Source organism: Echiichthys vipera (assembly GCF_963691815.1).
Source record: "Echiichthys vipera genome assembly, chromosome: 11".
Lineage (NCBI taxonomy): Eukaryota > Metazoa > Chordata > Actinopteri > Perciformes > Trachinidae > Echiichthys > Echiichthys vipera.
Window position 1 is genome coordinate 22773030 of NC_139836.1, and position 13412 is coordinate 22786441.

General features: G+C 41.4%; 1 protein-coding gene across 1 annotated transcript; it reads right to left on the reverse strand.

The window, feature by feature from the left end:
* Positions 1–4502: 4502 nt before the first annotated feature.
* il22ra2 (interleukin 22 receptor, alpha 2) lies at positions 4503–9419 on the reverse strand (the record flags this gene model as incomplete). Its single annotated transcript, XM_083923160.1, has 6 exons — positions 4503–4605; positions 6482–6639; positions 7162–7304; positions 7648–7829; positions 8250–8364; positions 9353–9419. 5 exons carry the CDS (start codon positions 9417–9419, stop codon positions 6490–6492), a joined length of 657 nt encoding a protein of 218 aa, XP_083779286.1. The 3' UTR covers positions 4503–4605; positions 6482–6489.
* Positions 9420–13412: the final 3993 nt, after the last annotated feature.

Here is a 13412-nt window from a genome sequence, read left to right on the forward strand (position 1 = left end):
ATGAAGAGACTTGACCTTACCTTAGCAACCAGCAGGACATACATTCCATGTCAGTTTCAAAGTTGTGTGACCAAGCTTTTAGATTTTTTTTTTTTTTTGACTTGAGAATCATGCATGCATGTACCCTTAAAATGTTGAACAAAAAAAATCCTTATGCCTTGTTTGTAAATATTTCTTTTTACCCCATTCTCAGCCTAATGCTGGCAGTTGTTTTCTATTGCATATATGCTGTTTTATGACTGTTTTTAAAAGTCAGTGATGCTGCAGTACCGTTTGTGTTCTAGGGACAGGTGACATACTAGATCGTAGCAGGGATGCAAGTTTGTTTCCTCCCAGAATGCCCTGAAGATTTTAGCGATGCAGGTAGAAAAACACTGGACGTTCTACAAAGCGAACGTGGAGTCTTGAAAGTTGGATTCAATTTTAAATCGCCATTGTGGTGAAGTGTTGCTAATATGGATTTTTCTAAGAGTATTTATAGAAAAGGTGTTTTTGTTTTGGTTAAATTTTCCCTATACCCAGCACTGCAGCAGATTGGGGGAACACTTCAGCCACATATATTCACGTCAGGAAAACCTGCCTCAAATGAATGACTTTATAATCTAATCCCCCCCGATGACAGCTGATTGGCTGGAACTGTAATGACACGGCATAAATTTAGATTTAAAGTGTGGAAGGATTAATATCCAGCCTGGGAGTGGCCACATGGGAGATTGTTTAGAACGTTTAAGTGCACCAAATGGCAATAAGTTTAGTCTAAAAAAACAGATCATGTGCCTTCAAGTAAAAGTCAAGTTTCTCCTTATGTCTAATCAATGTCCTCCGTTTTATCATGTGCACTAAATCGTGTCATTTATGCAAATCATTTTTATGCACCATGAAGCAAACGGTTTCCCCATGCAGCCCAACAGGAAGGTCTGGAGACATTTGAGGAGAGAATTTAGCTCAAGAGTGAAGACGGTTTCATGATCACACTGTAAACGTACAGCCAGTTGAATGGCTTCCTCAGGATTACAGGGTTTGATATCCTGATTAGATGAACAGGTTTTTCCTCCAGACCTCTGCTCAGTATATAACACATCAAGTCACTCCCTGGCCCTCGCTCTAAAAGTTGAACAAATGTTACAGTTGACTGATGATCATATTCCCCCAACTTGTTTTTGCTGTCCGTACTCCAGTCTCTTTTTTTAAGAAGTTAATTAGAAAATGTGTCCTGCTTTTGAAGGACAGACCAAGGGCTCATTTACCATCAGATAAGAATTCCCAAATGGTGTAAATATGATTGTGATTCCTGATGTGTATATCCCTGTGGCATTGTATGATGATTTTAGAATGTGAAGCATCCCATATTGTGTATTTTATGACCACTGACTGTCAAACCAACACTGTAAAGGCCTTACTAATCATCAAGCTGTTATAGGGGCAGTTTACAAGCCAAGATACCACTGGATTTAACCTTTTCTTTAATGAATTGGGGGTTATCTGTAAATACCATAATGCACTGGTGCTGTAAAGCCCCCTCGAAATAGTTTGGTCAGTTTAAAGCTCAAGTCTGTCATCCACAGTCACAAAACGTTGTTGGTTAGCGTCTAACGAAAAAGGTTTTGTCTGTTAAGGTTCGCGACGACTCAACATACCCAAATAAACATTCCACTACATTTGAAAAAACTGCAGCAAACATAATTGTGATATAAAAGAGGTGCATTCAGGCTTCTGGCTAAGGGACCAAATTCAGCTCTACCAGCACTAAGGCCTCTCTGTCTTCAGGACCAAAACCACTAAGTGAACTAGCTGCTAGCGAGGAGTTCGTACAAAGAAAACTACTCTGAAGAAAACGTCACAAACAAACTCAGAGGTGCAGCGCTGTTGCTGAAAGACCCAATCACCCTCTGAACAAATAACGAGACTTCCTGTTTAACTGTCTTTAAAATCACCGAACGTCTGTCACGCTGAATGTGTCAGATTTAGCTTTGAGTACATCTGTTTCAGTGAACTCTTTTTTTTTTTTTTTTTTTTTGTTATCATTACAGTATTGGTTATTTCAGGCCTGATGGATCAAGAGTATCAAGTTTATCAACATTTTGAATAAAGTCTAAATCAAGACTAATGTTGACTTTGTTTTTCTTTAGATGCAGAAATACTACATTAATATTTAAAGGTTGATTATGTAGAATCTTTATCAAAAGCTATATATTTTTTAAATAATACACCCACGGGGTGTTTTGAGGGGTACAGAATGAAAGTATTGCTTTTCCATAAAAAAATGTATTTGGTCTGAATTAATATTCATCTCATCTCATCTTCATCCGCTTATCCGGGGTCGGGTCACGGGGGCAGCAGCTTTAGCAGGGGACCCCAAACTTCCCTTTCCTGGGCCACATTAACCAGCTCTAACTGGGGGATCCCGAGGCGTTCCCAGGCCAGTGTGGAGATATAATCTCTCCACCTGGTCCTGGGTCTTCCCCGAGGCCTCCTCCCAGCTGGACGTGCCTGGAACACCTCCCTAGGAAGGTGCCCAGGGGGCATCCTTACTAGATGATCCTGAACCACCTCAACTGGCTCCTTTCAACGCAAAGGAGCAGCGGCTCTACTCCGAGTTCCTCACGGATGGCTGAACTTCTCACCCTATCTCTAAGGGAGACTCCAGCCACCCTCCTGAGGAAACCCGTTTTGGCCGCTTGTACCCACGACCTCGTTCTTTCGGTCATGACCATAGGTGAGGGTAGGAACGAAGATTGAGCCGTAGATCGAGAGCTTTGCCTTCCGGCTCAGCTCTCTTTTCATCACAACGGTGCAGTAGAGCGACTGCAACACCGCCCCCGCTGCTCCAATTCTCCGGCCAAACTCACGCTCCATCCTCCTCTCACTCGTGAACAAGATCCTGAGGTACATGAACTCCTTCACTTGAGGAAAAAAAAAATTGACGGGTTTGATAATGACTTTCTGTGCCAGTCAATTGCGGGTTGCCACGGTTGTCTGTTGTGGAATCATTTTGAGTTGAGAGCTAGCTACTCGATTACACACCACTCATGACTTCCAGTTGAAGACTGGCTCACGTTAAATACTGTTGTAAAATTATTGGATTCGTCAAAATTAGTCGTTACACTGTATAATTTATCACTTGACACAGTCTGCAACAAACCTGGCAACCCGACTGCTGGAATTATGTTTTGTTGTTGCGACTACAATCTTGAGACACTAGATGGTGGTGTTCTGCTCATTCTCCAGATTCAACCTTTAATGCTGTTTTCTTTTCTAGGCTCGAAGATAGCCCTAGCTCGCAGTGGCACGGTACTGGAAAGACGACTATTGAGGGGCCGCAGACGCGGTAAGGAGGTCAGAAAGTATTAAGAGACGGTATAGACACATTGTTGATTTTCATCCTTTGATGGGATCAGTTGACAGAAAGTAAAATATAGAACAAAACCAGCCTTATCTTTAAAGTTTCAACTAAATAAAAAAGGTTGACTTAAACTGACGAGACAGAATGAACCAGTGTAAACAGTGTCTGTGGCTTTTATTTGTAACATGACACATACAAGTACACAATACATTCTCAAAGTTTTGCATCTGAATAGTGTTGAAGTGTAAACCCACTGCTTCACAGCAAAGCTCCCGTGAGATTTTGTCACAGTTTCTTCACTTTAAAGACATTTTTCTACAAAAAGTTAAGATGATGCTAATCGATCCTTACAGGTGAGTCGGATACAAACCCTCCAGAGTGTTGCCGTACTGGAGGGTAAACGTGTCACAGTGTTCACTTGCCGTTGGAGGAAATGTTTCTCCATTCACAGGACACAAACAGAAACGTCAAGACAAAAAATAGCTCAACGCAAGCTGAACTACATGTTGTGTTTTCTGCCTGATGCTGCGTCACAGACTGGAGTCTGTTGGAAGAATAAGTGAATAGGTTCACTGTGCCTGTAGTGCGTCTTAAGTGAAAACTGAGCTGTGATTCATGAAAACGACAAAACTAAAAAAACAAACTAATCTTATAGAAAAAGTACCGGGTGCTCACGATTGGTAGTTAATTCCAGGTGAATGCAAGGTGCTTTTGAAGTCAAACTTGTAAGAAAAAAAAAAAAAGAGAGAGAAGCCACAGGGGCTGGGTTTACTTTAGGCCTGTTGCATCGAGCCAAGGATGCAGTTCAAATACCTTTACTGGTTTAGGGCACAATAATATTCAATGAAAGTCCACTCAATAGCTTTGAACCACATCACACATCACCAATGGATGGAGTTCGCTCAGTGATTCACTGAGGGTAAAAGAAATCCGGTCAATAGACCTTGAGTTAAGATTATTTTTTTCAAACTACTATTTCTAATTAACATTCGAAAACAACATTTACCATAAAAAAAAAGCTCTTCTTGAGTGAAACAATATGTCCTGGAGGCTGAAATCATTCAAGTACAGTAAGCTCAAAGTGAAAGTTTACCAACACAGGTCAACGTGTCAGATCCTTAATGCTTTTGAGAATAAAGTGCATCACTTTTATTGCCATTGGTGTTTATGGCTGCAGCCGTCGAGGTAGCGATGGATGATTAAAGCTGAACTGGTGGATGAAAAGTGCGGGTCATTCAGTGTGTCACGCTGGTCGAGTGCACCTGCAGCATAGTGAACAAACAAAGACAACGGAGAAGAGGGAGAGAAAGATGAATGGACTATCTGTCCAGAATGACACTATAACTGCTCTACACATCCGTCGCAGACCTAAAAATAGTGCAGGGCGGGTAGAGCAGAGGTAATTATAGTCATTGTGGAGAAATTCTCTTCCAGGGGTTTCATTATCCCTCCCTCTTTCTGTCTCACTGCCCTGAGCGATTGTTGCGCGACAGCTGATACTTGACTTCTCATTTGGGGATCTTTTGTCACAGCAGAGAGGTTACCTTTCACTCTCCAACGATACTGTCCGGCTCAGACACAGTCACACAAAGCACACACTTGTACCGTACTCTCGCAGATAAAGTCGCTTTTTACTGTTGTAGTCTTCACTTTTGACTCAACAAAGTGATCTTAGCTGTTTGGTAGAGCACATTTTGAGTCACTGTAAAAATGTGTTGAACTTAAGTCAACCTGACTGAGCCATTTCTACCGTTCAGTGTATGTCGTCCTAAAGAAATCCACCAGATGTCGCTGTGCTCCTTAAATGGTCTGCCATTTCAGTTCCGTTCATGACAACAACAAAAAGTCCCTCCAGGCATGATGAGGGCAGATTTGTGAAACTTTACACGACAAAAATGGGGCGGCTGTGGCTCAGTGGAAGAGTGGGTCGTCCTCCATTCGAGAGCTTCCCCGGTCTGCATGTCGAAGTGTCCTTGGGCAAGACACTGAACCCCGAATTGCTCCTCGTGCTGCACATGGGTGTGTAAATGTGGTGTGAATGATTAGATTAGATGGTATGAAGATGTCCAACGCCATCAGTGTGAATGTCTGTGTGAATGGGTGAATGTGACAAACACTGTGAAAGCGCCTTGAGTAGTCAGAAGACTAGAAAGGCGCTATATAAGTACAAGTCCATCCAGAAAGGACTCATAAAAACACGCTCTACCAAACAGGTCGTTTGTCCTTTTATGGTAAAGGTAGTGGAGCTAAGCCACTTTAATTCAAATCTATTTGTTACAGAAAAAAACTCATTCATTGTTGTCATATTTTGTTATTCCGATGCTAAAACCAAACACTGACATTTAGTGATAGAGGTAGTGATGCTAAAATGATAATATATTATAATGAAATAAAAAATGTATGAATATACATTGTTGTTAATGTCATATATATATATAATGTTATTATTCATATCTGATAAACAAATGATTGACATCATATGATCATTCCATAGTAAATATATTTAAAAAAATACTAGTATTGGTAATGCTACTAGTTCCATGGTAACATATTGACATGTTTGTACACATGTTGCATTGTGACAGTACATGGGGGCACCAGCAGCTCAGTCCATAGGTGACTTGGCTGGGAACTGGAGGGTCGCTGGTTTGAGTCCCTGTGTGGACCATGAATGGAGCGTGGACTGGTGGCTGGAGAGGTGCCAGTTCATTTCCTGGGCACTGCCGAGGTGCTGTTGAGCAAGGCACCGAACCCCCAACTGCTCGGGGCGCCGGTCACTGGCAGCCCCCTCGCTCTAACATCTCTCCATTAGTTGCGTGTATATAGGTCCTGTCTGAGCATGTGTGTGTATTTCGGGCCTGTGTGTGTGTAACATGAAAAAATAGAGTGAAAATTGAGTTTCCCCATTGCGGGATGAATAAAGGAATTCTTCTTATAATTGTTCTTTTTTTTTTACCAGCCCCAACAGCGTCCATCTGTCTGTGATAGCGTTGTGAACGTGCAAGACAGCCACGAAACTCATTTTTCTTAGTGAGGACATTAAAGGGTTGACAAACTGAAAAGCTATGTAATGTAATAATGAGAAAAATGAGATTCTGGAGATGATCTGAAGACTACCAGGTGAGTGTGTGTTCATACCTGTGTGATCAGAGCGTACTAAAACATTTCACAGAGCTACGGTCGCTGCTCTTGGCCTGGAGGGGGATTAGGGTCTGGGCTTGGAGGCAGTATTTGGTCTTGTGCTTCAGGTCTTTCAGAGTGAGCTTGTTGGAGCAGCAGTCCATCTCAAACACCTCCTGAAGATGATAGAAAAAGGTGAGAGACAGTAAGTAAGGGAGTGTTTTGTTTTGGACTATGATGCACGGTTGTACACGTGAAACAATCTTTACATATGATGTCGTGCACTCTGACAGCAAATTGAGCTATAAATGAAAAATTAAAGAATTAGTTGTGGGAAAAATGTAAGTTGTCTTTCTTTGGGTTGTTGTTCTTCTCTTTTTGTTGATGTTCTTGTTTTTGTTGTTCTTCTTCTGCTCTTCCTCTTCCGCCTCATCTCTTAGTAGTGGGAGTTTAAATGTCATCCGTCTCTAGTTTAAGCACGCTACCTTTTATGTGTTCCACGCTTCAGCTGTGTGTGTGTGTGTGTGTGTGTGTGTGTGTGTGTGTGTGTGTGTGTGTGTGTGTGTGTGTGTGTGTGTGTGTGTGTGTGTGTGTGTGTGTGTGTGTGTGTGTGTGTGTGTGTGTGTGTGTGTGTGTGTGTGTGTGTGTGTGTGTGTGTGTGTGTGTGTGTGTGTGTGTGTGTGTGTGCGCGCGCGTACCTCCTTTCCACTGGCGTGTATGAGGTAGATCTTGTAGCGGAGGCTGCTGTGCATTTTTCGGACGAGCAGCCTGGGGGGCTTCACGCGGACCACAATCCCTTGCTGCGTGACGTTCAGCCTCAGTATCGGAGAGCTGATTTTGGCTGCAGATACAATATAAGTATCTTGCTTAGTCTCTATTTCTTTGCATGCATGATGGTGCACAAAATCAAAGTCATGAAAGAGTGGCAGAGTACCAGAAAAGACAGGGGGGAGGAGGAGAAGATTATTTTGTTGCTGTTTTTGTATTTTTTGAAGAAGAAGCAACAAGACATCTTGTTCTTCAAGCCCATTTGAGTACATTTCCACTCCTGGTAGATCTGATTTAAGAACAACGTCTGTTTCAGGTTGTGTGTTCTTCTGCCGGTCGTTGCATCATTTTGGGGAAGCAAGTAGACGAAGAAGAGGATGTAGACGACGAAGAGGAGGAGGAGGGTAAATACTCACTGTCCCAGCGTGGGCTGAACCTTGGAGAGAGGGCCCAGGCTGATTTGCTGGAGGGCAGGGAGGAAGCATGCACTCTGGCATAGTACCACTCTCTGGGGTCAGAGGTCACGATGCTGAGGTCACACTCGCACTTCTTGATCCCCTGACAGCCTTCCACATCCAACCACTGAGGCTCGCCATAACTGAAGGGCAGAGAGTGGGACAGACACAAACAGATTTTTATTTCACTCCAGGCAACATGGATCATATTTACACACCATACTGGCATCATTATCATGATATGAAGTTTTGATACTCTTCTTAACAAGTACTGCAATGTTTGGTTCAACATTCAAAACGTTTCTTTAAAAAAACTCTACCTGGCTAATATGTGGTAATACAGCATTGTTTAATATTTTATTCATTTACCTGTGTGTGTGTGTGTGTGTGTGTGTGTGTGTGTGTGTGTGTGTGTGTGTGTGTGTGTGTGTGTGTGTGTGTGTGTGTGTGTGTGTGTGTGTGTGTGTGTGTGTGTGTGTGTGTGTGTGTGTGTGTGTGTGTGTGTGTGTGTGTGTGTGTGTGTGTGTGTGTGTGTGTGTGTGTGTGTGTGTGTAATGTCTCACATCTTCCACTGGACGTAGTACTGCAGTGAGCTGCTGTTGGTGGGTGGAGTCCAGTGCACGATGTTTTTATAGTCCACAGAGTCAAACCCTACCTGGGTTGCTGGAGCGAGCGTCTCTGGAACCGAGTAAGTTATTGATTACATACTGTATGTGATGCTCTTACCTCCTTCATAATAGCATCAGCATCAGTGATTGGTTGGTTAATAAATAGTACTGGTGTGTATTACACAGCACATCTTAAAGCTGTAGGTAAAACGCAAAGAAACTAGAAGAAATAAGTCAGAATTTGAAGCAAGTGAGGCGTTGCTCTGGCTCTCCCTCCTCTCTTTCCTGAGGCAACAGGAACGCTCTCTCTCTCTCTCTCTCTCTCTCTCTCTCTGAAATGATCTGTGATTGGCCAAAGTGTACCGTCACGGTCTACATGTTTTAAAGCCTGAAAACAGGAGGTGCAGGCGTCCAGTTTTCTCACTCGAATTACAATATGATGAAAGGTTATTCTAGATCACCAAAATAGCCTGCCTACCACAGCTTCAAGTAAAAAACAACTAATGTATTTACAGACAGGACAGTAAAACGGAAAAATGAAATAAGTGAGAACACATTAAAAGTGTGTTACAGCCAGTGCTTCAACTTGAAGTGTGCATCTATTCCAAATAGCTTCTATACAGGCTCTGAAATTGTATTACAAAGTCAATATTTAGTGGGACAGACCTTTGAGTGTCTCACAAACACAGGGCTCAGCAACCTGGAATACAGTTCCTTCTTCAAATCTCAGAGCTCATTACAAACTCCCATTACTCTCACAGCAGTCATTCTACCCTCAGCCAGCGCCAAGGTAAGTCAAATCTCTACTTTGTTCTTCTTCGCTGGCGTTTGCTGACATGTTTACTCTTATGATGATTCAGAGACGCTTAATGTCTGCTGTACCGGTTTGTTTTTCTCAGAGACCACTGCATTTAAACTTACAGCACTGAACCTAAACCTGTGAACTCAACACTGATTTTAAAAACATCTGAGTGAGAAATTGGTGTGACTTTGAAATCAAACCTGTCAGACAATAACGACCTACATGTCATTAATCAAATAAATATATCAGAGGTTACCTTGAGCTGTGACCCAGACACCCAGGCTCCCCAGCAGCACGGCAGCGAGCAGCAGCAGACGGGTCATGGCGTTGATGCTGTAGGAGGACGACGGACGAAACGAGCCAGACTGGACTGATGCTGTTGGCGACACGCCCGCCTTTAACATGCCATTAACTTCCCCTTTTTATATTCCATGATGCACCACCATTTATGGCAGTTCTGACATGAGGACACTGCCACAGTGTTACACGGTTCGACACAGAAGTACAGTTTTGTGCAATTGGCACGTGACAGGGTTCATTACAAAACACGGCGTGACGAATCACTTTACTAATGTTCCAGCCTCATCCGTGCTGAGATTTTGTCTTCATGTGTAACTCAGTTAACGTTAAACCCTACATGTAAAGATGGCGCTGACAAAGATTAACAATAAAAAGACCAAACCTTCAGTCTTCCTGGAGTCAGGTTAGAAATACTGGAGCTGAATGACTCTTTTCTGCTGGGCTTCAGGTCTTTGCATCCTCAGGTGGTGGAAAGAACCTTTTTTTACTAAACACAGAGTACGGATGGGTGGTGGTGGTGGTGGTGCGATGGAAACTGATGAAAATCAAAATAGATGAGTAAAAAAATGGACTATATTGTACTCTGTGTCATCTTCAGTATGTGTGTGTATGTTATATATTATAATAATATAAAGAATAATATAATTTATTCAGATAAATATCTTTATAATAGAATTATGCTTTGTTAGATACAGAACAAGGATAGTTGAAGAATGACAAATGGAAGTTATTATTATTGTTATTATTACTTTATAGCTAGAAGGCAAAATATCGCAGTACGTTTTATTTCAGTAATATTTATTTAAAAGGGGTGGAATACAATGAGTTTATACTTCTTCCCACTCCTTTTCAGGTATGTAAACAGAATTTATATTTTTCAGTTTACTTTGTTATTGTACATTTATCCCCCCCCCCCCCCCCCCCCCCGTTTCTTTTTTCCTTTTCTTTATGACTGCCCATTAATGTATGATCATTTAGATTTTTCACATATTCGAAATAAACTAAACTAAACCTAACTGTTCATTTCACAGCAGTGGTTCTTGAATTGTGTCTGGGCGACATGGCTGACCCCGAGACTAGTCACAGAACAAGCTCAGTTATAATTCCATATAAAAAAACATTATCAAGAACATGTAATGAATGTGAACCCTCGCATTAGTTTCCGTGTTGTGCAAATTCAGAAAATGCCAGTTAAACTTTGCCCAAAGTGTGAGAGTTTTAAGACACAAAGCTCTCCTTGTACACTAACAGTGACCCCGAGAGCAAACCAGGTGTCTTTACTCTTTGGTTAAGGCTGATGTTTTTGCTTAATGAGCATCACTTTTCTTTGCCCTGCACAACAGCTGGATTCTCCTGATATCACAAGGTCGCGCAAGATTTGCGGGGTCACAGATCACACACAAAACCCTCTTGTCAGGCTCCAAGTAATGTGTTTGTGTTCAGACTCATGCTTATCTTGCTAATCAGCGTCTAGTGAGGAGCTACTGGTGTGTGTGTGTGTGGGTGACAATGACACGAGAGGTGACTTTTCCTGTAATATCTTCAGTAACAACAGAAGTGGAGAGAATTTCTTCGTTGAAAGAAGAGCAAAGAACGAGGCTGAAGGCTTTTCTCGATGGAAATGAAGTTAGACGGGGGTTCATCCAATCACATGGCAGGTGTGTTATGTTTTGTTGTTTCTAACGACGCCTTATTCAGATGTTTCTGGGGCGGCAGTAGCTGGACCATGAATGGAGCGTGGACTGCTGGCTGGAGAGGTGCCAGTTCATCTCCTGGGCACTGCCGAGGTGCTGTTGAGCAAGGCACCGAACCCCCAACTGCTCGGGGCGCCGGTCCAGTGGCAGCCCTCCCTGACATCTCTCTATTAATTGCATGTTTATAGGTCCTGTTTGTGCATGTGTGTGTATTTCGGACCTGTGTGTGTGTAACTTGAATAATAATAGAGTGAAAAAAAATCAAATTTCCTGTTGTGGGATTAATAAAGTAAATCTTCTTCTTCTTAAACTAACTCTCCGCACAGGCATATTCCTTGTATCAGGCATTTGTTTGTTCTGTGAAGGTTAGAAGAATTGTCGCACTGTGTCGATACATGTTGACACAGCGGCAAGTATTTATTACTGGAACAGGTGATTAGCTGTCCAAGCAGTTGACTGGCAACACCAGCAGTTTACTTGAAATGTGTTGCGTAATGAAACTCAGTGACAGCAGAGAGAGGGAAAGGAGGAGGGGCGGCAACTTATCTAATTCTTTTCTCACACTTCATGTTTCCACTTGGTGTTAATGATTTATTATATTGTTAATAGGTTTATAAATATCTAGAAGCGGCTGAGACGATGTTATGCAACTTACAAATGAATCATGACTGTGCTAATTCAGACTCATATCTGACGTCGTTACAGTTGCACTAAACTTCAAATGTCAAATGTGCAACGTTTCAAACGTTGTCATCGTTTCAAGTTCTCACAGATTGATTTGTTTTCTTGTCTACCATGATAGTTCATCGTAAGTTTGCAACTCCTGTATTCAGTTTTAGTCAAACTTTTACTGCATTGATACAGCGTTGGTAACTTTTGGTCACACAAATGACACATACCACACAATACTACATTAGTGAATCCCAACCAGGGGTACTTCAGTATTCAGGGGGTACAGGGACAGATAAAGGAAAACTAGAAGTCGGACCTTGATATATAAAAACATCCACATGTTGAGTGAAACTGAACTCTAGGTGTTGCGTTTGAGAATGTGTAATAAGAAGGTATCCAGTAGCAAAATGGTTCGAGGGACCTCCGTAGCCATCAGGGCCCTCTCTCAACCCACGTGTTTGCATTTATTCTGTCACACTGTCAGAATAAATGCAAAAATGCCAAAACAAAGTCTAACCAGTTAGATATAAGTTATGGATAAATGGTTGAAATATGAAGCTAAAAGTAATAGATGAATGCTGTAAATGACGTAATGGATAATAGAGATCTTCCATTTTTTTCCTTCCAGATGCAAATTCCAATACCTGACTTTGAGTATCGGCCGATAACGACTACTGACCAGACACCAGTGTATTCAAACTGAAGCCTTGCATACTGTACACATTAGTGTTTTGCTTCCAGATTCAAGAAGCTTTATTCATCCCAAGGGAAATTAGTGTGCAACAGTTTCAATACAAAGATTGGAAAGGGTCAGAGTGACAATAAGCTAACATAAATCAAATAAAAATAAACCTAACATAAAATAAATCAGCGTGCAACAGACCTTAAGGTTAAGCGCAGGTATATACAATATACAACAATACGCAGCGAGCAGTTTAGCAGCATATTGAAATAAAATCATTACAAACTAAAAAAGTGATAAGGAGCGATAATTGATTAGTGTTAAAAATGTAGCAGCATTTCTTGAAGAAATAAGTTACATACTTGTGGTATTTTCCAGTGTAAAATAAATAAAGTAACAGCTTTAATGTCCAAGTACGTTTAAACACATACAAGGAATTTGAGTCTGGCCTTTTGTCGCTCTCATTATACATACACAGAAATAGACATACAGCTAAAAACGATAACAAAATGAACCAAGGTTAACAAACGTTTGACTACTATGTATAGATATAAATATAAGTATATAAACAAATATTAGAAATATTGTTTGCCTGTGTAGCGTTAATGAGGTATTATCACGTGATAAATGAAAGAAAAACAATTCTTTGGCGCTCTAACGCTGAAGCTGCCAGCAGTTTGCTGTGTAGGCTGTTGTTTTATAACGGCGAGGAAGAATAGATTTCTGGGAAAGCCTTTTATCCAGGTGAAACCACTTTAAAAGGTGATTTTTCTGTTTCGGATCGTTGCACAGTACAGCATTTCTGATACTGGTATAGGAAAAACTCTAAATAGCTGAAATAGTTAGCTGAGATTAATGGAAAAAGCGGAAAATAAAGAGTTAATGTTGCAGTATTAATAATGCCAACTTTACCAAACTGGCTTAAACATTACATTTGAACTGTACACAAATGTATGTTAACAATCTTC